General features: G+C 46.8%; 1 protein-coding gene across 2 annotated transcripts in view; it reads left to right on the top strand.

The window, feature by feature from the left end:
• MTM1 (myotubularin 1) overlaps nucleotides 1–19,879 on the top strand; it is a 1,347,122-nt gene that overhangs the window by 1,073,529 nt on the left and 253,714 nt on the right. For both annotated transcript variants that reach the window (XM_069612751.1, XM_069612752.1), the window contains one exon: nucleotides 9,286–9,378. In XM_069612751.1, the coding sequence (XP_069468852.1) occupies nucleotides 9,286–9,378 (93 nt within the window). The remainder of the gene's footprint in view (nucleotides 1–9,285; nucleotides 9,379–19,879) is intronic.

Raw genomic sequence — 19,879 nt, 5'->3', positions numbered from 1 at the left:
CCTGGTCAAAACATCATGCGACCACTTGTTGCGAAGCTGAACAGAGGAATACACGTAATTTCTGTCCGTATCAGCAAAAGATTGGATCTAGTGGTTGGTGCAGAAACAGCAACTTCTTCTGGATTCATCTTGGCTATGCATCTGAGCCAGCACATCGCCACCCTTACTGCCCTTGGGCGTCTTTGCTGTCGACATCGCCAAGCCGAGAGAGACTGAGGCCTATAGGCCTCCAGGCAATGCAGTAGTCCTTGTTTGCAAACAATACCAGTGCCTCTGTTACTCCAGTTGTGAATGTTCCAGGGTTCAGTAGCGATGAGTCGCACCAGGGCATCGGCATCCATCCATCCCCTCCAATTTGACTAATCGTGAACATATGATGGCACCCTCATGTCGCATGTCTCTAGGCCTGGTCAGCGCTGCAGGAAATTAATGCAGGCCCAGAAGCCACTTTGGTTGATCCGGCATCCTCCCAGTCCCAGCCCTGAATCCCCTCCAATTGTACGGGGCATGGGAGTGCACAGGAGACGCCTTTCATGCCAAATCGCTGGCAGTCCAGGCTTGATGATTTGTTGTGAGCTCAGAGAGCCGCAGCAGGAGCCATCCTGGCCTCGCTTGTCGACACAAGCTTCAGCTGAAATCCATGCTCCCATTGCGAGGAATCGACAGTCGGCTGTCGAAATGTGTTGCGGGTAGCATCACATCCGGGGCCCCTATCGATCAGATGTTGCTACGTACCTATCTCCGTCGGCTCACTGAGCTTGCCTCTTGCGGCTGCTCCAGCTCAGGCGCTGGCTGCACCCCCCTACCCAAATCAGTTTTATGCCCCATTCTAACACTGCAAAAAAGGTCAGAGACCTGGTCTTCGTACATCCTTTGCTTGGGATTGATGACGACGAGGACTCCTTAGGGAGACAGCCTAAATGTCAGCAGTGAAAAATGGGTAGAAGGCAGGAAGAGGCCACATGACCTACTCTCACTTAATCTGTTGCTGGAGGCTGGGTCAGCTTACACATCTGGTGTCCCTTAAAAGAAGCCTAAAGTGGGCGTGTTCCGCAGTGTGAGGCTGGCAGAATGAGGCAAGAGCAAAGTCATGAGACTGCTCTTCAAATTACTGAGCCTCCAGCAGCAGAGGCTCAGTAATTTGACGCCTCTGATGGCCCGCTATGGAAGTACGATATGGGCGTGGATAGCAGGCAGAAGCCTGGTAGAGCTTTGTGACATGTTGCTTGCTTATCTTGGATGTAAAGTGTAGGGGTTCCAGCCCTAACAGGAGCAAACGTGAATTGCCCTTTTCTTTGTCTGCCCATAAGGTTGGATGCATGTCTGAGAAATATTATTATTATTCATTGAGCGCGGACCTAACTTCAAGAAGCAATAGAGCGCTTTACAGAGGTATACAACAATATAAATACACACCAGAGTGCTTTTCAGAGGTAACAAAGCGGATATACAGTGGGGGGTAGGATACATAGGAGGGGTACAGGGTGGCGGGGAGGAGAGGGGCAGACGGAGTCTCAGAGTCTGGTGGCACGGGGCGACGTGATGGCCTAGGTGTTGAGGAGAGACGACTCCTTGAAGATGTGGGTCTTGAGTTCTTTTCTAAATTGTTGGGGCAAGTCTGATGCTGCGGGAGAGGACACCCCGCCACCCTGTACAGCTGTACCCCCCCTATGTGCCCCTATGTATCCTACCCCCACTGTATAAACTGAACAACCCTCTTTATGCCTTCTGCGCCCTAATACCTTCAGGTCTGCCACACATTCTAAATAAATAAAACAGACAGACACTCCATCGTCTTGGGGAGTAGGCAGAGAAGGCTTGTCTTCTAGTCCTTTGCTTTTTGCAGAAGCATATTTCAAGTCTTTACGTGTCCTGGCTTCTGATGGTGCACTGTCCACCAGAGAGGCAGAGTTTTTCCGCGAGGTAGCTGGATGACTTGAGGGCAACTCCCTTATAGATGATGCAGCAAGACTTGAAGGTGATTTGTGTGTGCAGTGGGTGACAGTGAAGGTTGATGAGGGCAGGAGTGATGTGGTTGTATTTGCGTAGACCCTTGATGATGCGTGCATCCGCATGTAGGACACTTCTCAGGGACACAAGGGAGGACGACAGGAGGCCTTTGAGGAGTGCATTGCCACCATCAGATGGGATAGGACCGGTGCTTTGAACCGTGGATCTAAAGCTGTCTGAAGGGAGGGAGTGTTGGGGAGAATTCTCATTTATGGCTAATTTCCCCTCACCTAGTGAGTCCCTCAGCAGCTTTGCTGGATTTCTGGGGTTTATTTTTTTCCACCTGGTAAGAGTGTGAGCCTTTTTCCCACTCTTACATGTGTTTTGCCATGTGTATTTCTACTGTTTGTGTGATCTTGGGCTCTGGAGCTACACCACTCCATGAGCCCCACTTTTTGTGTGTGTTACACAGCACCTTCAGTGCAGTGACACAGGGTCGTCTTTGAGATTTCCCACTGACTCCATTTTTCTGGGGCTGACTACTGTTCCCCAGAAACATGTAAAGTTGACATTAACTGTATATAGTCATTTAAACTGCAGACCCAGTACACCCCATCTTACATGGAGTATTGGAAAGGGTTAGTTACTATCCCTTTTTGTCTGTGCCTCTCTGAGCTTTATTTTGATCTCTTAACACTAAGACTTGGCTGGTGGCAGTGGTATCTACCCTAACTTTTCTACCGCGATTATACTATAGAATTGTGGTACTGTTTTAGGCTATTATATTAGCCTCGAACTTAAACCCGCTTGACCAAATACTTTTTATGTTTGCTCCGGTTCGGTTTTATCGCCATTTCTTTTTGTTAGTCCTTCTTGTGTTTTACTTTGCACGGCAAACCAGGATTGCCTCCTTTGTTCGCCGACCTTTGGTGGGCTTCTGCCCAGAAGCCCTCCTTTTGCGTCTGGGTGTCTAGGTGGGCTGAATGTGAGGGAGGGGTTTAGTCACCCCCTGCACAGGGTGTCCCTGGAGACCCAAGTTGCACTTTGTGTCGATTGGCTGAGGTGGTTGTCCGGCCCGTACAACCCCTGTGCTGAGTGATTGACAGCCAGGCTGTGTGAATAGGGGATTTTGACATAAAAGGCAGGACTCTTGTGCTGGAAGTCAGAGTCGCCACTGGAACTGCAAGGAACCGAAGAGAAGCGGAGAAGAAGACGGCTGCTGCAACTCCCGAGTCCCGAGAAGCCCTGCTGCAGTCCTGAGCTATCTACCCTTCAATGACAAGAGAAGATCCAGTCCGGAGTCTTCTCTCCTTGAGCCTGGTGGGATCAACCAGCTCACTTTCCACAGCCAGAGGATCCTCGTCTTGGTAGAAATCGCTGCACACAGTTGTAGTGGTCCGGATAGCCATTTGAAGAGCCTCTCCTGTTTTAAAGGAGTGCACCTTTTATTCGCCATTGCTTTGCTGCTGCTGGCTTCATCCATGGGTAGTGCAGATCACTCCAGACGTCATCCTTGTCCCCATGACTGAAGCTTCAGGAACCGTGAGTCTGCAGGAACTGCCGTAGCACCAGCTCTTCTTCATACGAATAAGGTACTGTGACCGACTTGAAGGAACTAGGGTGAACCCCTTTTCTCCTCACCAAAGGCTTGTCCTTATCTTCCTTCCCTCTTATAACTTTTGCTTCCCTTTTGACAATATCTAAGTACTCCTGTCAATCTCGAATCGTGAACTGTTCTAACCTTGTGATCCTCGACAACAGGACCCCTGTCCCATTGACACTGGCGCAGGCCTATTGACTTTTATCTACGTTTTAGAAAGAGTCTCTTGATTCTATCTGTCTTGACAAAAGTATTGCCTATGATTTTTGTCCCCAACTCTCTTGTGTTAATTCATGTGCTAAGTGTTTTTGACTACGGTAACATTTCTTCTCGCGGTTATGCTTCTCGTTCGTAAGACCGAACTGTCATTACTGTCAAAAAGTGATCGCATGACAACCCCCAGTAATGTCTTTGTTTCCCAACACTGGTCTGTCAAATCCAAAGGTACTTACCTTGAATTGTTCTGCACAAGGGGAATTGGTTGTGTGTAGTGTATTTGAAGTATGGTTTTAATATAATAGAAGTGAAGTTTTTTGTGAACAGATGGTCAAAGAATAAATGTACTTTTACTTTTTAACCAAAAACCTTGAGTCAGTGTTTGCTTGAGTCACAGTAATTGTAGTCCTTTGTGTAATCTCTACTACTGCTCATTTGCTCTTGAGATAAGTCTTGCTGCTCTGCTACTGCTACCACTCTTAACTGTGTAGTACAGGTTTGTACCAAAGGTGAAATTGTACTACCACCTGTAGTCTTAATCATGTGTAGTGGTCCTTAAGGGCACTGCCCAGGATTCTGCCTAATAGGAAGGGCTTGACTTTTTCCACAGGAGGGAGAGCCGATACCAAGCTGTCTGTGTTTTCATAGCTATGTGTGTCTCAAATGAGGGGTTTGTCGATGTGGAACCTGAGGGAAGTGGCACAGGAGGTGAGCTCCGGTGTCAAGCCCTCAGGGTTCATGGTTGGTAGCCAGGTCTGTATGTCTGGGTATTCAGTGTTGGTGAGGAGTAGGAATCCAGTCTTGTAGGGGTTGAGTTTCAAGTGTGCGCTGGACATCCAAGACTGAATCAGGGAGAGGCTTGTTTTGTGCTTCTGGATGTACTTGATGGAGTCGATCTTGAGTTATAGCTGTATGTTGTTGGCATATTTGTGGATGGTGTGGGTGTCTAGAAGGGCTCCCAGCAGCTCCATGTATAGATTGAGGATCACTGGGGAGAGAATGGAACCCTGTGGGACTCCACATGTGACTGGTGGCACTGGCGATTGAGAATATCTGAACAAACTGCTGGTAGTTGGCGGGGTAGGACTTGAACCAGCGTAGGACAAGGTCACTGATCTCCAGGTGCCGATGTAGGAGGTCTGTGAGCACCTGGTGGTCTACTGTGTCGAAAGTGGCTGAGATGTCAAGTAGAACCATGAGGCAGGGGTGGCCGTCATCAAGGATGTTGAGGGTATCGTCGACCACCTGTATGGTTGCTGTCTCTGTGCTGGGTCTGAATCCGGATTAGTAGGTTTGGAGGAGATTTTTGGTGTCGATTTGTTGCTGCAGTTGCGTGGCTACCGTTTTCTTGATACTCTTACCTGGAAGGGAAGATGGGTAATGGGGCAATAGTTACCTAGGTTGTCGTGATCCAGAGTGGGTTTCTTTAGTAGAGGGAGAATTTGTCCTGTATTTAGGGTTGATGTGAAGGTGCCTTGAGTTGGGGAGCTGTTGATGATCTCCAGGAGAGCTTCTTCCGGGATGGTCTTGAGGATGAATGTCATCTGTATACAAGGTGGCTTTGAGGGCGTCCAGGGTTTCTACCAGGTCCTCTGTAGAGTGTGTCTTGAATGTTATCGAGGGTGTGGAGATTTTGGAAGGAGGGACATGAGGTGGGTCTGTGGATTCAGAGCTGGAGTATATGTGCTGGCGAATTTCGCTGATTTTGTCAATGGAGGTGTTGCTGGAGGTGGATTTTTCAATGTGGCATGGAATGGTCATATGATCTAAGAGTTAAGCAAGGAAAGTCGGGCAGCAGTCTATCGCAGACAACAAACTACAGTAAAATATATGTGACCTTGATGAATTTCAAATTGTCACATTCTTAGGTTGGGAAGAGCAGTAGTGAAACAAATCAGTAGAACCAAAGAAGTTTAGCTCTTGGGTCTCCTGGAGTTTTTTTTCACACCAACGAAACAGTGTGAAGCATTGAAACCTGCATGATCTGTAAACCGGATAGTAAATATGTGGTTCCTTGATAACAGTATGTCTGTTTGTTGCTTTTGAACCTTCCCTCGTACACCTTCACATTCATCCTTTCATTGCTCTCTCTCTTTCCTTCCTGTTTGACCCACTTCCCCACTTTTTAATAAGGGTTTCTCTTTGATCATCCATGGAGTTTAATTATTACCAATGACCAATTGATCGTGCAGGGTTTTCCATTAGTAAAACGTGTGCAAAATGTTTTTACTACAGAGGCATATATTAGATTCTACCTTTTTGTAGACTGTTCCTACTTGCTCACTTTTTTTTCAGTGATGCTTGTTTACATGTATAATCTGAGAAACTAAATACAATTATTTGTTACACAAAAAAAGTACTTGGATAGGAATTTTACAGGATGAAAAGAAACTGTTCTGGTTTAATTTGGAAATTATTAGGTCAATAATGACATAGGATGATACATTTCCCGATCCATCTGTTTTTGTTTTTTTCAACATCTTTTTTTGATTTTCATTTATGGAATTTAAAATACAAAACAACAAGAGCAAAAATAATAAGAATAACGAAAGCTAGTGCATGGCAGTATACAATGAGTTGCGGTCGAAAATAAGGTTGGGTTGCAATCACTTGAGTTTTTTCTCCTGTCAATCCCCTGGCTGCTTCACTGACTCCTTCTAACCTGCATACAAGTTGAATGTTTCGAGCACCATCTGAGGGTTGGGGGTTTACGCACTGTTTCCGGAAACTTTTCTGTGTAATTGAAAAAGGGGGACCAGGTGTGGTGAAAGTTCCCCATGTTGTTCGCACGGGCCGCAGTGATTTTTTCCGCCACAGCTGTGTCCCAGCTTTTTGCCCACCTCATCGAGGTTGCTGGGCCCCATGGGGATTTCCAATGGCAGGCAATGTTACTTTTTTGCCGCCGTAAGGCGATGGGTGATCAAGGCACACATGTGTCCAGATAGTGGGAGTGCTCCGACCCCTGTATCGCCTAATGGGACAATTCCTGGATCCCAAGGGATCGTGAGGCCTGTGATTTGTTTGTTGAATTCCAGCACTTTGCGACAAAATTTGTCTGATTTCCTTTCATTCTTCAAAAGAGAGGGGGGGTCCCATTATTGAAGAAATCGGCAATCCAATTGAGGCGGCCTGCTTTCTACTCAGAGATCCCCGTGCTTGCAGCCCAGGCGTGAACTCTGGTTGCCCAAGACTGTAGAAAGGTCCTAAGGAGCCGATGGCTCCCCAGCAGCTAGCTGTTTTCTTCCAACTCTGCATCGTATTCATAGTAGCGGCCAGGGGGCCCAAATTGGGGGACTGCTGACCCTGCTCGAGATGGGGGAGTGCGAATAGTGGAACCGAGCTCCGTGCCTCCTCTATTTACTTCCAGCTGGGCGGATTCACTGTCTCCTGCCATGTGAAGGCGTGAGACAGCTGCACTGCAAGGCAGTATCTAGTAATGTCTGGGATCCCTGGACCACCAATGGGTGTTGCGCGCAGAATGACCCTTTTGGCTACTCTTGGTTTTTTCCCTGCCCAGATATATTTTAGCATCGCCCTTTGCAGGGCCTAGAGTTCCTTCGTGGGAATCGGAACCAGTAATGAGAGAAAGAAGTGCAATACTTTTTGTGAGGGGATGGAAAAGATTAGTGATCTCTTATTAGATATTACAAACATGTCTGTAGAAAGGTATTTTTGTTTTTCAGCCTTTAGATCATATTACCTGGACTTCTCTTTACAATGTTCTGCATATTGTTTTAGAAAAGAGTTTTGTTGGTTAGCAACCTCAATGGCAGACAGTTGGGTGGTAGTGGCTCCCTTTAGAAATTGATCTTACTAGGGACATGTCCACTATATTGGTACCTTATGCATTACTGGCTCCACTACTGTTGGAAGGAGGGTTGGAAAGGACTGTTAATCATTCACTTGTCTACCCATCGATGTCATGCTAGCTCTGATATCTTACTAATGTGTCAACCATTTACCACCTCGAGCCATATCTGAATGTATTTTAGTCTCTTTTCTCTTTCTGTGTTCATCATCGGAAATTGTAGAACTGTTGGATAAAACATGAAATAAAGTACAGTTAAAATGAATACATTGATCTTGCTGCTCTTGATGGACAAACTGACTACAATAGGATACCAGTTAGAGTAAGAACCATTAGTGGTTCTAAATGTTATGTTCGAGAACTGAAGGTGCAAATATCTATTCCATGGGCAGCACTTTTGGGAAACGCTGCATTCAAACAAAATAATGTGCATCATTTTTTTTAAAAAGCTTGATCAAATTTGGAATTATGCTGCTGAATGATACTTCTCCGAAACAATCTGATTGACCCTGAATCCTTGTGGTTTAAATTCAAATTTTGGGAGTACGTACGTAAACTCAGACGTGATGCATTTTGACAGTTGCTAACTTGTTGTTAAATAATGCAGCAGAAATTGTGCCTGGTGGTATTTCACCTGGGCCCAACCTTTGTAGTAGCATATGTGATAATAACCTGTCCTAATTAATGGACTACTAGAATCGTAGACTGAAAGAGGGCAGAAGGGTAAGGGAGGGTGGCTTTGTCTGAGAAATTGTGCATCGTGAGTGAAGATAGAGTGATGATACCAAATAGAACTGAATATGTACAAGTGTTAGTCAGGTAAAATTTACTTTGACGTGCGTTATATACCAATCAAAAGATGTGGTTTTTACTCTAACTCTGAGTGAATTAGGAACTTTGGCGCACACGTTTTGGGCCAGCACTATCCTAAAACAATATTGGTTGGATGTTTTAGATGGGTTGATCCTTTTTTTGAATCTGTCAATCCTCGTGTTTCCTTGTGATCCTTCTGTGCAAAGCCTTTGACTCCCTCTCGCCATATCACTCTCTAGTTATAAATCCAAACCTTCACTTATTACATGGACTTCTCATGTCTTTGTTTTAGAAATATGAGAAAATATTTTCATAGGGTGGAAAAATCATTAAGATTTGTTTTGATGAACTATGTGCACTATACGCTGACAATTTATGTAAGGATACTCGAGTTTACGTGTTGATTGTTACCTCAAATGCCCACTTCACCACCCCATGCTCTCTCCTCGTGTGTTGTCATGCTGTAGGTTTTCACATTTTGATTGTCTGGTTTAGACAGTTTTTTAGATTTTGTCATATATATTTTAAACACTAAGATGTTCCCCTTCGCCTGATTACACCAACCTCTTCGACACACCTTTTCTCGTCGTTTTTCTCTATCGTGTAATTGTTTAGCTTTAGTTTAAACTCTTATCAATTCAATGTTTATCAGTACATCAAAAAAAAGTCAAACGCATTGTAAGTCTCGTGATGGTTTGTAACTCATACTCCTGACTGGTCAATCGATTGTTTTAAATGTTTTCATTGACTTTTGTTGTAAATACTGAACTAGTGAAATAAATACTCCATATTAGTTCAGGTTACCTCTTTAATGCATTTCCAAGATAGGTTTAGGATTACATTTTATGAAAATACAGTTTGAATAAACAATAAAATATTAGCTTTTTTTTTTCTCCAGAGAATTGGACATGGAGATAAAAACCATGCAGATGCAGACCGTTCTCCAATTTTCCTTCAGTTCATTGACTGTGTTTGGCAAATTGCAAAACAGGTGAGCTTAACCATACAGGTTTGCTTTCAGCAGTTGGGAAGCCGAATAGAATTTGATTTGTGTTTTATAAAGGTATTTTCTTGGTCCTTTTCCATTCGCCTTAGACAGTATGTGATATTGTGCAAAAAAAGAACATTTACGCATCATAAAAATATAAAACCTGTTAGTCTTCAGTTTTCCTTATTTTTGGACCGTGCTGGTGTATTTCCTCCATCTACATACATTTTATACCATGTATAGCATTTCCACATGGTGAAAAAAAATAGTTTTTTGTTCCCCTTTCAATGTGAAGTGAGCATTACTTTATTTTGATTATGTTATCCAATATTTAGTCTGCACACATCACCACCGTAGTGGTCTTACTGCACCCGACCTTGTCTGAAAGGGGGGTATTTTATGACCCTACCAGAGTGTTGCCAGACCTTAGTCTGTGGAAAGGAAGGGTAGGTTTTGGGAGGAGGCAATGGGAAATAGAAACTAGACAATAAAATGACCAAAAACGGAAAGGGAAATCTATTTGGATGAGTGCGATGGGTGGGTGAGGGGGGATATGGTTGTCAATGTGAGAATGCATGTTTATCAAATGTGATGGTTATTGGTAAGCATGATTTTAGGACTCAGAAGAGAAAGCAGCTAAGATTATAGCAGAGTTGTGATGTGATGTACTAGATGATGTAGTTAGATGGTGAGTGGTTGTGTGATGGACTTGAGAGGTGCTCAAGCGAGCCTAGATTGTGAACATTTTGTACGTTGCGCACTTGAAATATGGGGCAAATATCTGTTAGAAAATGGTGGTAGCTGTGGTCATGTGTATTCATGGGATTCCACTACATCAGGATTGGGATATACAATATTGAAACAGGAACCGTTCCCCCCATCTCTTTAAATTTAGTATAGCGTGCAGGGGCGCGTCCTCGGGCCTGTATCGCCCTGCTGAGGCCCTGCCCACTGGCGCCTTACCTCAGACCTTTTTTTCCGCATGGATGTTGTCGGACCGGGCAGCCAGCGCAGAGACATTTTTAGCTGTCCGCTTGCTCCCCGTTTGTTTTTTTCAATTCTTATTTCACTTCTCTTCGGTGTCTCCGCTCCTCCGGCGCATGTTGGCTGCAGGAGGATTCACGAGATGCACCTCATGCGACCGCTCGTTCCCGGCCTCGGACCCCCATGCACTCTGTCTTCAGTGTTTGGGGCCCTACCACTGCTGCGACTCATGTTCAGCCTGCAGTGTTCTCGGTCACAGGGCATTGAAGAATCGTTGTCGCGGTGGAGGGAGGTCTGCCCCTTTTCTCCTCTACCCCACCTTAAGGACTTTGTCTCTACGACCTCTCATCAAGACAAGGTAGGCCCTCTGTTCAGCACGGCTTCACACCGCAGCTACTCCTTCCCAGGGGTCCACACGGATCATGGTTCCTCAGATTTAGGTTCTGGCAGGCCCAAGGGCGACCAACTTCCAAACCGAGGGACCCAGGGGCTCCTCCGGGCATTCCGGGGACAGACCAGAGGCCTTCAGGCTACCAGCTCCCAAGCTGAGGGCTCAGGGGCCCCTCCAGACTGTCCTCAGAAAAGATGATCAGGCTCATCCTCTTCTTCTACCCCAGGTAAGGGATCATTGAGTGCCACTTCCAAGAGTTGGTCCTTGGCTAGGTCCAGCACGGCTACCGGCACAGGTGCTGAGAGCTCCCAGCCTACCGGAGCTCACTCTGAGGCCATGAATCAGGGCGTTATGACTACCGGCCGAGGGCTCAGTGCCTCCCAGAGAGCTCTCTGAGGTAGATGCCTCTTGTTGGGGTACAAGACCCAAGCTGTATCCTCTTGTGTCTGAGGCCTCTCTTGGCTCAAGGCCTTCGTGCCGTCCCAGCAAGGGCATGGTGCAAGGCTTTAAAATGGTGACGCGGCACGTGGTGGAGCCTGGCAGGCAGCCATCTTGGATCCGGCTCATGGCCTGCAGGTGCTTTCGCCCATCGCGTGGGCTTTGCAGGATGATTCCAGCCCCCTTCCCTCTGGAAGCAGCATTGGATCCTATGGTGCAGGGTTTTGGTCTCCTCAGGGTTACATCTACCCATCACAGCCTTCCACTACACGCACCAGGTGCCTCTGCGCTTTGACCAGGAGCGGAGGCCCAGTGCATCGGAGGACCGGGCCCCTAGGCAAACGGCAATTTCAGAGGACAGCTTCTATGAGCGCTTCCTCATGCGTTCACCTCCGATGAAGGGACTCCTGAAGGACATGGGGAGGGAGGTCATCCCGCAGGTGGTGCCGCCTCTGCCCCCCCCTCTGAGTACTCCTCCATTCCTCCTGCACTCCTGGTGCCGGTCCCTCCACCGGTTCAGGCAGTCCCTCCACAGGTTCAGGTTCTACCAATCGTTTTGACCCCTCCACCTTCTTCTGTACCACCAACATCTCCCCATCAACAGCCTTTGGACTTGTCAGTGACTCCTGACCTTGAGAGAGTGGAGGGGAACCCCTCCGGCACCTGTGTCCCAGGGCCCGGATCCCACCTCAAACTGTGAAAAATGGCAGGTTCGGGGGGTAAGATGATGATGAATACGCACAGGAGGATGAGACCTCGGCTTCCGTTAAGGCCTTTAATGACGCCTTCAGGGCCTGGCAGAGTTCCTGCAGGTCCCTCTTCCATAGGAAGGCCCCCAGGAGTCTGGTATGCTAGCAGAGGTCTTGGTGAAACTCACCACGATCCAGTCTGGCATCCCCCTCCAGAAGGATGTCCTTCAGGTGGCGCGAATGGTCTGGGAGACGCCCAGGGCCAATGCCCAGATGAACAAGAAGTTGGACAGCTGTTTTAGGCTGATGGATTGAGAACCAATTCTTCTTGCTTCCCACCCGCAGCCTCATTCTTCTGTGGTGGCTGCAGCTTCTTTGTATTCTAAACCATCGTCTTCATCATCTTTCTCCACGGGAGACACCTCCAGTCGCCTCGCCAAGGAGGACAAAGTCCTTCAGTCCTTGGAAAAGTGCTGTTACTCCACCTCAGGAATGCATCTACGGCAAGCCAACGCGGATACCCTCTTGACTGCGGTTTACCAGAAGCTGTGGCGGGAGCTCAGGGAATTTCTGCCGGACCTCCCTTCAGACAAGCAAGCCTCCTTCAAGACTGGTCTGGCAGATGCCCAGGCCATTGCGCAGCAACTCATGGAGACTTCGGTACCCCCCCATTAACACAGCCAGCAGTGGGCTGTGCCTTGGGATCGAGATGAGAAGGACAGCGTGGATGCATGCCACTAAGTTGACATCTGACATACGTGAGCAGATCCTGGATCGGCCCTTGAGGGTGTGGACCTTTTTAATTCATCATCCAATGACGAGTTGACAAAGAAGAAAACCTCCACTCAAACCCCGAAGTCCTTGGCCATCCTGACAAAAACGGGTCAGAATTCCTTCCCTCAGTCCCAGGGCCGAGACCGTGGTACACAGAGGCCTGACGGCAGAGGACGTTGCATGGGTTTTCCCGCTCCCCCTCTGCTGCCCCTGATGCCAAGAAGCAGTGACATCAAGGCACACAGCTCGAATGTGGGGGCCCATTTGGCTATTTGTCTCTGTTCTGTGTCCTATCCATAGGCTTCAATCTTCCTCTGCCTCTACCACCCCCTCCTTCTCCTTTGTCAGATCGGGCCCCCAGCTCTTTTACGTGAGGTCCTTTTGCTCTTGAAGATGCAGGCGATAGAACCGGGCTTCATTCACTATTTCAGGATTTTTGCGGTACCCTAGAACAACCAGGCCTGGCCTGAGGGTAGTCCGGATCTGTCATTTCTAAATACTGTTACGTCCCATCACCTTTCCTCCATACTGCATGGGCGTCCCTTCCAAGGGACGTGAGACTGAACCTTCTTCCACTTTAAATTTAGAGGTGCACAGGGGTGCGACCCTGGGAGCATGCACTGCCCTGACTCCGCCGTCCAGCGCCACACCCAAGTCCCCTTTTCTGCATCGACAGGAATGGGCCGAATTCACCAGCGCTCCTGGGTTTGGCTTTGGCCATGTAATTCCACGTGCGGATACTTCTTCTCTTTGTCTTTTTTTGTTTTTCTTATCATTCAGGTACTCGGTCCTCAGGCGTCACGCTCCTCTCCGGCGCATGTCGACTTCCACAGTTTTCAGCAGGTGTCCATCCTGCAATGGGCTCTTCCCAACTTCAGACCCCCACGCCCTCTGCCTACGTTGCCTTGGCCCAGACCACGGTTGCCAAGCTTGTACAGCGCGCAACACACATCAAAATCGCTGCAGAACAGACTAGCCAAGTGGAGGGAGCTCTTCCAGAAGTTGCCTGCAGAGGACCTCAAGAACTTTGTGAAATACCGAGCCAGGCCCAAGGTAGGGCCGCTATTTTCCATCGCACCCGGCAAGGGAGACTCCTTCCCAAGGACTCGCCCATGCAGGTGGGACAGCTCGGGTCCTTGTACCAGCACATAAACCAAGGCTGCTGCCGCCACCGGCCTTGGGCTGAGGGATCCTTGGATCGTCCCGGTGACAGTGATGAGGGACCGGAAGGTTCTTGTACCGGATTGTCATCCAAGGGGCTCTGCTCTAGTACCGGCAGTATGGTCGAGCGGCTACACCCTAGTACCGGCAATATGTCCGAGGGGGTGGCTAAACGCAGCTTTGCCAACTCCCGCGTCAAGGGTGTAACACCTACTGGGTCTAGGCCCAAGGAGCAGGGTAGGCCTCATGATCCACACGCAAGAGTTTTGGAGTAGGCTGGGCCCAGCGAGCCGAGCAACACATCGCAGGCACGTGGCAGGCAGCTCGACAAGATTGCCGCTGTGACTCTCCTTTTTCTAGAGTCTACTCGATCTCGACCTACACCAACTAGTACAAGGCCCTACACATAAACTGGGCAATACGTTAGAACTGATTGTCTAGTAAACCCCTGCTGACTCTCCAATCTATAGAACCAGTGCTATTGTCTGACCACCTCCTTATAACCTGCCTGCTTAGAGATACTGGTCCATCTGCCAACCCTGTGGCACCCAAAGTATGGCTCCGCTCCTGGCGCAACGCAGATGTTCAAGGCTTAGTCTCATTAGTCATTGCTAAATGCACCACCTATCCCACATCTCTTTCGCGACTGTCTCATATTCTGTGTGAGGCAGCCGATAAAATCGCACCCCTGAGATTTGTACAACCACGCAGACTGCCATCTGAACCATGGTACTCAGACCAACTAAAAAACGGTAGACTGAACATAAGACCGGCCGAACGCAAATGCCGCAAATCTTACGATCCCCTTTATAGGGAACGCTAGAAGTCTTGTCTCGCAGCCTATCACGCTAGTCTGCTGAAGGCTGCTAAAATCTAGCTTCTTCAGCAGAAGATCAGAGCTGCCCTATGCAAACCAAAAGTGCTGTTCTCAGTTGTCAAGTCACTCACTTCATCTGACATATTGACAGCAAAGGTTAGACCTACGCAAGAACGATCTCAATTTTTTTTATAACAAAGATTGGTGATATCTGTCGCGCTATTGCAAGCGCAGCAGTTGCCCCTCCTAGTAATGCTAATTAACCCTGACCACTCTACGCACACAGTTGATCCTATTGAATGGTCCTCCTTTCCTATATTCTCAGAGGATACTTTTCTGGTAGCAATCCAAAAGATTAAATCCTGCTCTCCATCAGATGCCATTCCGATTGACATCATGAAGACTATCTCCCTAGATCTTTTGACAGTACTCACAGCTGCAGTGAATAATTCATGTCAATCTGGTCTGGTCCCGCCTGAACTCAAAGCGGCTAGAGTTGTCCCTCTCCTAAAAAAAAGCCATCATTTGACCCCACTATTCTGGCTAATTTCCGTCCTATCTCTCTTCTTCCTTTTCTCTCTAAACTAATTGAATCTTTGGTATCACCCCTTCTTTCATCATTTCTCGAATCTTCTCATCTTCTTGACCCATCACAAGCCTGTCTCAGGCCTGATAGATGCACGGAGAGTGTACTGGTTGCCGTCCAGGACGATATGCCCAGGCTGGTAGACTCGGGGGTGGGGGGATTGGAGCTCTGATATTATTAGATCTGTCAGCAGCCTTAGACACTGTCGACCACCCCATCCTGTTGTCTCAACTGGCCCAGATAGGGATAACTGGCCAGGGACTAGCCTGGTTCACCTACCTCGTTCCTGGCGGATCATACCCAGACCCTCTCCATGCCACCTTTTCGAATGGATTGTGTCCTCCCACGTATTCCTCATCTTAGATATATCTTTCCCTTCAGCTTTGCTGCTTCGAAAATGTTTTCTCTCTCCACCAGAGGGCGCTCCAGTCGAGGCGGCGGCATTGATGTCCCTCGGCGGCATCCGCCGAGCACCAACGTCATCCGCTGTATAAATGCCTCGAGCGCGCCCGTTGGCCACAGTTCTGTTTTTTCGTTAGCTTCGCTTCGGATCGAGATAAAACGGCGCTTCAGTTATAACAATTATGTCGTCTTCATCGAACCCTTCCACACCGAAAACTGGTTTTAAGAAATGCCAGAAGTGTGGGAGAAAGATGTCGCTGACCAACCCTCATCGAAATTGCCTCTGGTGCCTCGGTTCCGACCATTGAATTGATGACTGCGGTTCCTGTCAGTCAATGACCCATAAGGCCTTAAAAGAAAGAAGAGGTAAACTGGCGGTGGGAGAGGAATGCTCGAAGTTTTCTTCGAGAGGGAAAAAAGACTCGACTGAGTCTTCGACAAAATGTCATAAAAAATCTAGGCCGAGGAGTAGATCCAGAAAGTCCTCTTCTTCGGCTAAAAAAGCGAAGAAAAGATGACACTGGTCTCCCTCTTCCTCAACTACATCTGAGGAAGTTAGAACATGTCCAACAAAGCATGACTCCCCTAAAAAGTGGGAAGCTTTTAGAGCATCTATAATGAAAGTTTTTGAGAATGCGGGCCAGACCCCCTCAAATATGTCTGATGAAGACCATGCCCCTACGCACAAAAAAAGTGACAGGGGTAGGACTAAGACGAGGAAATCCGACAAAAAATTGTCGAGGGTGTCTTCCAGGGAATCTTCCCAAACACCTAAAAAGAAAAGCCTTCCAGTGCATAAACGGGTGGTAGAACTTAAGAAAAGGACGTTAGATTTTGATACGTCATCGAAGGCTGTCGAGCACAAGGGGTCGACGACCCAACCAAAGAAAGTTACGTCGAGTACACAATCGACGATATCAAAGACTCTTCGATGGCGTCGATGGTCTCGACGACAACTTCAACGACATTCATGATTCCATCGAGGGTAATAGCTACATCATCAACGCCATCGACGCTTCTGTCGACGTCGACACCCGTTACAATGGTGAAATCAACACCGATGTTAAAACCTATACCTCAAAAGGTGTTTCACCCAGAAAATAGACATGATTTTTTCCAAACCATGTCATCTATATATGAAGGAATGTTGTCGGGAGATGGGGAGGAGGAAGAAGAAGATGATGAAGAAGAGGTTTCATCTGCATGGGTAAAATTTGGTACAAGTCAAGTCCCTGAGGAATTAATTAATCAAACTAAAATGCAAGATCTCTATGAATGTTTGCAATCAGAAAGTGGACTGGATACTTCTCCAGAATACGAATTTGAAAAACCTGACCCAGCAGAACATGCTGATTTAGGTTATAGAAAATTAATGAATAGAGTGACAGAATTTATGGGATGCGGTAGAAACTCACTTGTCTATCAGGATGATGACATGATTGATCCTGTCAGGAGGACCTCAGCCAGATCCCATACTTCCTTTTCATATTGCTTTACTAAGGAGGGTTAATACTTCTTAGGAAAGACCTGAAACTATTCCAGCAGTAAATAAGAAATATGTTGCAAAGTATAGACCCTGTAATTCTGACCCAGAATACTTACGTAAACGCCCATCTCCAGAAAGTCTGGTAGTTCAAGCAGCTACATCAACTAGAAATGCTTCATAGAACTTTTTAGTGATGTGAGTTTTTACTCAAATGCGCCAACTTTTACCATTTTGGTTCATTGCGGTGAGTGTTTAGAAATTATTAAAGATGAAAGAATAAAGATAATCAAATCTTGAGTTAGTTGATGCTAATATGTTATTTTTTATTAACAATTCCACATGTTCCCATCACATGAACGATTCCATTTTCCAAGTGTTTATTTAACATTCGATACTTGACAATTCAAAGAGCAAATATGCATATCCCAATCTCTCTCAACACGTGTTTCCCCATTGCTAATTACAATGGTTCTTCAGGAGAGCAAACTTTGGTCTGTTAATAGTTTTGTAGAAAAAAGAAAAAAAAAACAATTAGTTCCTCTGTGTGTCTTGGATGATAAGATGTTGCATAGAGGAGACTATTTCCTTCTGATGGTTTTGTATGCAGTTTAGTTTGAATCTGAGAGTCCTCAACAAAGAGTTCCAGGTCTAAAAATTCTATCTTTGTTGGGCTAACCGATTTTGTGAAGGAAAGATTGTAATTGTTGTCGTTGAGATAAGTTACAAGGACTCACAGATTCAAACTAAACTGTATACAAAACCATCGGCAGGAAATAGTCTCCTCTATGCAACATCTTATCATCCAAGATACACAGAGGAACTAATTGTTTTTTTTTCTTTTTTTTACAAAACTATTAACAGACCAAAGTTTGCTCTCCTGAAGAACCATTGTAATTAGCAATGGGGAAACACGTGTTGAGAGAGATTGGGATATGCATATTTGCTCTTTGAATTGTCAAGCATCGAATGTAAAATAAACACTTGGAAAATGGAATCGTTCATGTGATGGGAACATGTGGAATTGTTAATAAAAAAAATAATATATTGGCATCAACTAACTCAGGATTTCATTATCTTTATTCTTTCATCTTTAATAATTTCTAAACACTCACCGCAATGAACCAAAATGGTAAAAGTTGGCGCATTTGAGTAAAAACTCACATCACTAAAACGTTCTATTGCGTCTGCGCAGCAGCCACACAAGGATATGAGAAAAACTCATGCAGACATTTGAAAATTGATGTAAACTTTTTATGTTAAAGCTGTCGCCAGGGAATTTTCTTTTTTATTTATTGGTTGCAAACTATTTTACATAGAAATGCTGCATACCCTACAATTCCCCATGATGGGGATGATAAAAAGATTGATGCATGGTCTAAAAAGATTTGTACATCAGGGAATATGGCTCTAAAATCCACAAATCTATCTTGCACTCTGGCGAGATTTACATATACCCTGTGAGACTGCATGTCAGCGGCAGCTCAACACATCCCAGAAGGTGAGGAACGTGATGGGTTCCTATCCATAGTAAAGGATGGCAAGGAGGCTTCGGGGGAATGCCTTCAAGCAGGTTTGGACACAGCTGACAGTATTAGTAGGTCCATGGCATCTAGCACAGTGCTACACAGATTTACATGGCTAAGAAAGTCAGGTTTTGCACGGGATGTACAATCTAGACTTCTTAATATGCCATTTGACAGCTCAAGGTTGTTTGGCAGCAAAGCAGATGAAAGTTTAGAAAAGTTGCAGACCTCCAATGCAGTGGCAAAATCACTCAGTGCCGCTATAAGACAACCTCAACAACACCCCTACACAGCTCATCTTCCTGGAGGGGTTGTCCCTTTCGTTTGTACTCCTCATTTGGGAGAGGAAGGGGACAGGCCAGTCAAAGGGGACTAAAGAGATTTCCTCGAGGGCGAGGAAGAGTTGCTAGATCTGTCCCAGCATCGGCATCTGTCCCTTCAGCCGCTGCTGCAGCTGCCGCAAAACCACTCTGAGGTTTTGATCCACAAGACCCCAGTGGGAGGCAGAATCTCACAGCATCTGCAGGAATGGCGGGGCATTACCTCAGATGCTTGGGCTCTGGAAACAGTATCCCAAGGTTACTGCTGTCATGATGCATACTCCCGGAGAGCCAGTCCAAGACCGGCAGCCCCGGAAGCACACATCAGGTACCCAAGGGAAGGTCCAGCAACCCCAAATAGGGGCCCTTTGGACACAGTCCTGGCGCCTTTGGCGCCAGGCTCATTTTGAACATAAGCCCTGGCGCCTTTGGCGCCAGGCTCATAAAGGGAGTGCTTTTGGTGGATTTACCTGATGCAGACCATGCTGCCAGATCCAGACCTCTTTGAGGCCTCAAAGGAACTACTTTACCTGTGGGACTATTTTGCCACTTGGGCGTGGTCAGGGAAGGATACATACCTGATTGGGGAAGGATACATACCTGGGACTTCTTTGGAGGCTATTTAAGCCACGCCCAGACAGCAGCTCATGCTTCGCGTTGCTCTGATCCTAGCAGCTGGACGCTCACCATGTCTGCTCCTGCATCCTGACTCCAGCCACGCCTGCTTCAGTCCTGGAACACCTAAAATGAAGAAGAGAGGAAGAGAAGGTGAATAAAGGACATTACCTGATATTGCGTGGGATCCGGAGCCAACACGCCGACGATCCTAAAGGAAAAGACATTATTTTTTGGATTCCTCGCATTGCTCGTTGCAGCGCTGCGCTCAACTCACCTGTCCACAAGGAATTCCGTACTCCTACGACCATCCGCACG

This window comes from Ambystoma mexicanum, chromosome 5p, assembly GCF_040938575.1.
Source record: "Ambystoma mexicanum isolate Mex_15411 chromosome 5p, UKY_AmexF1_1, whole genome shotgun sequence".
NCBI classification, from domain to species: domain Eukaryota; kingdom Metazoa; phylum Chordata; class Amphibia; order Caudata; family Ambystomatidae; genus Ambystoma; species Ambystoma mexicanum.
Note: the sequence above shows the minus strand (reverse complement) of the source record. Positions and strands in the feature narration are given on the sequence as shown.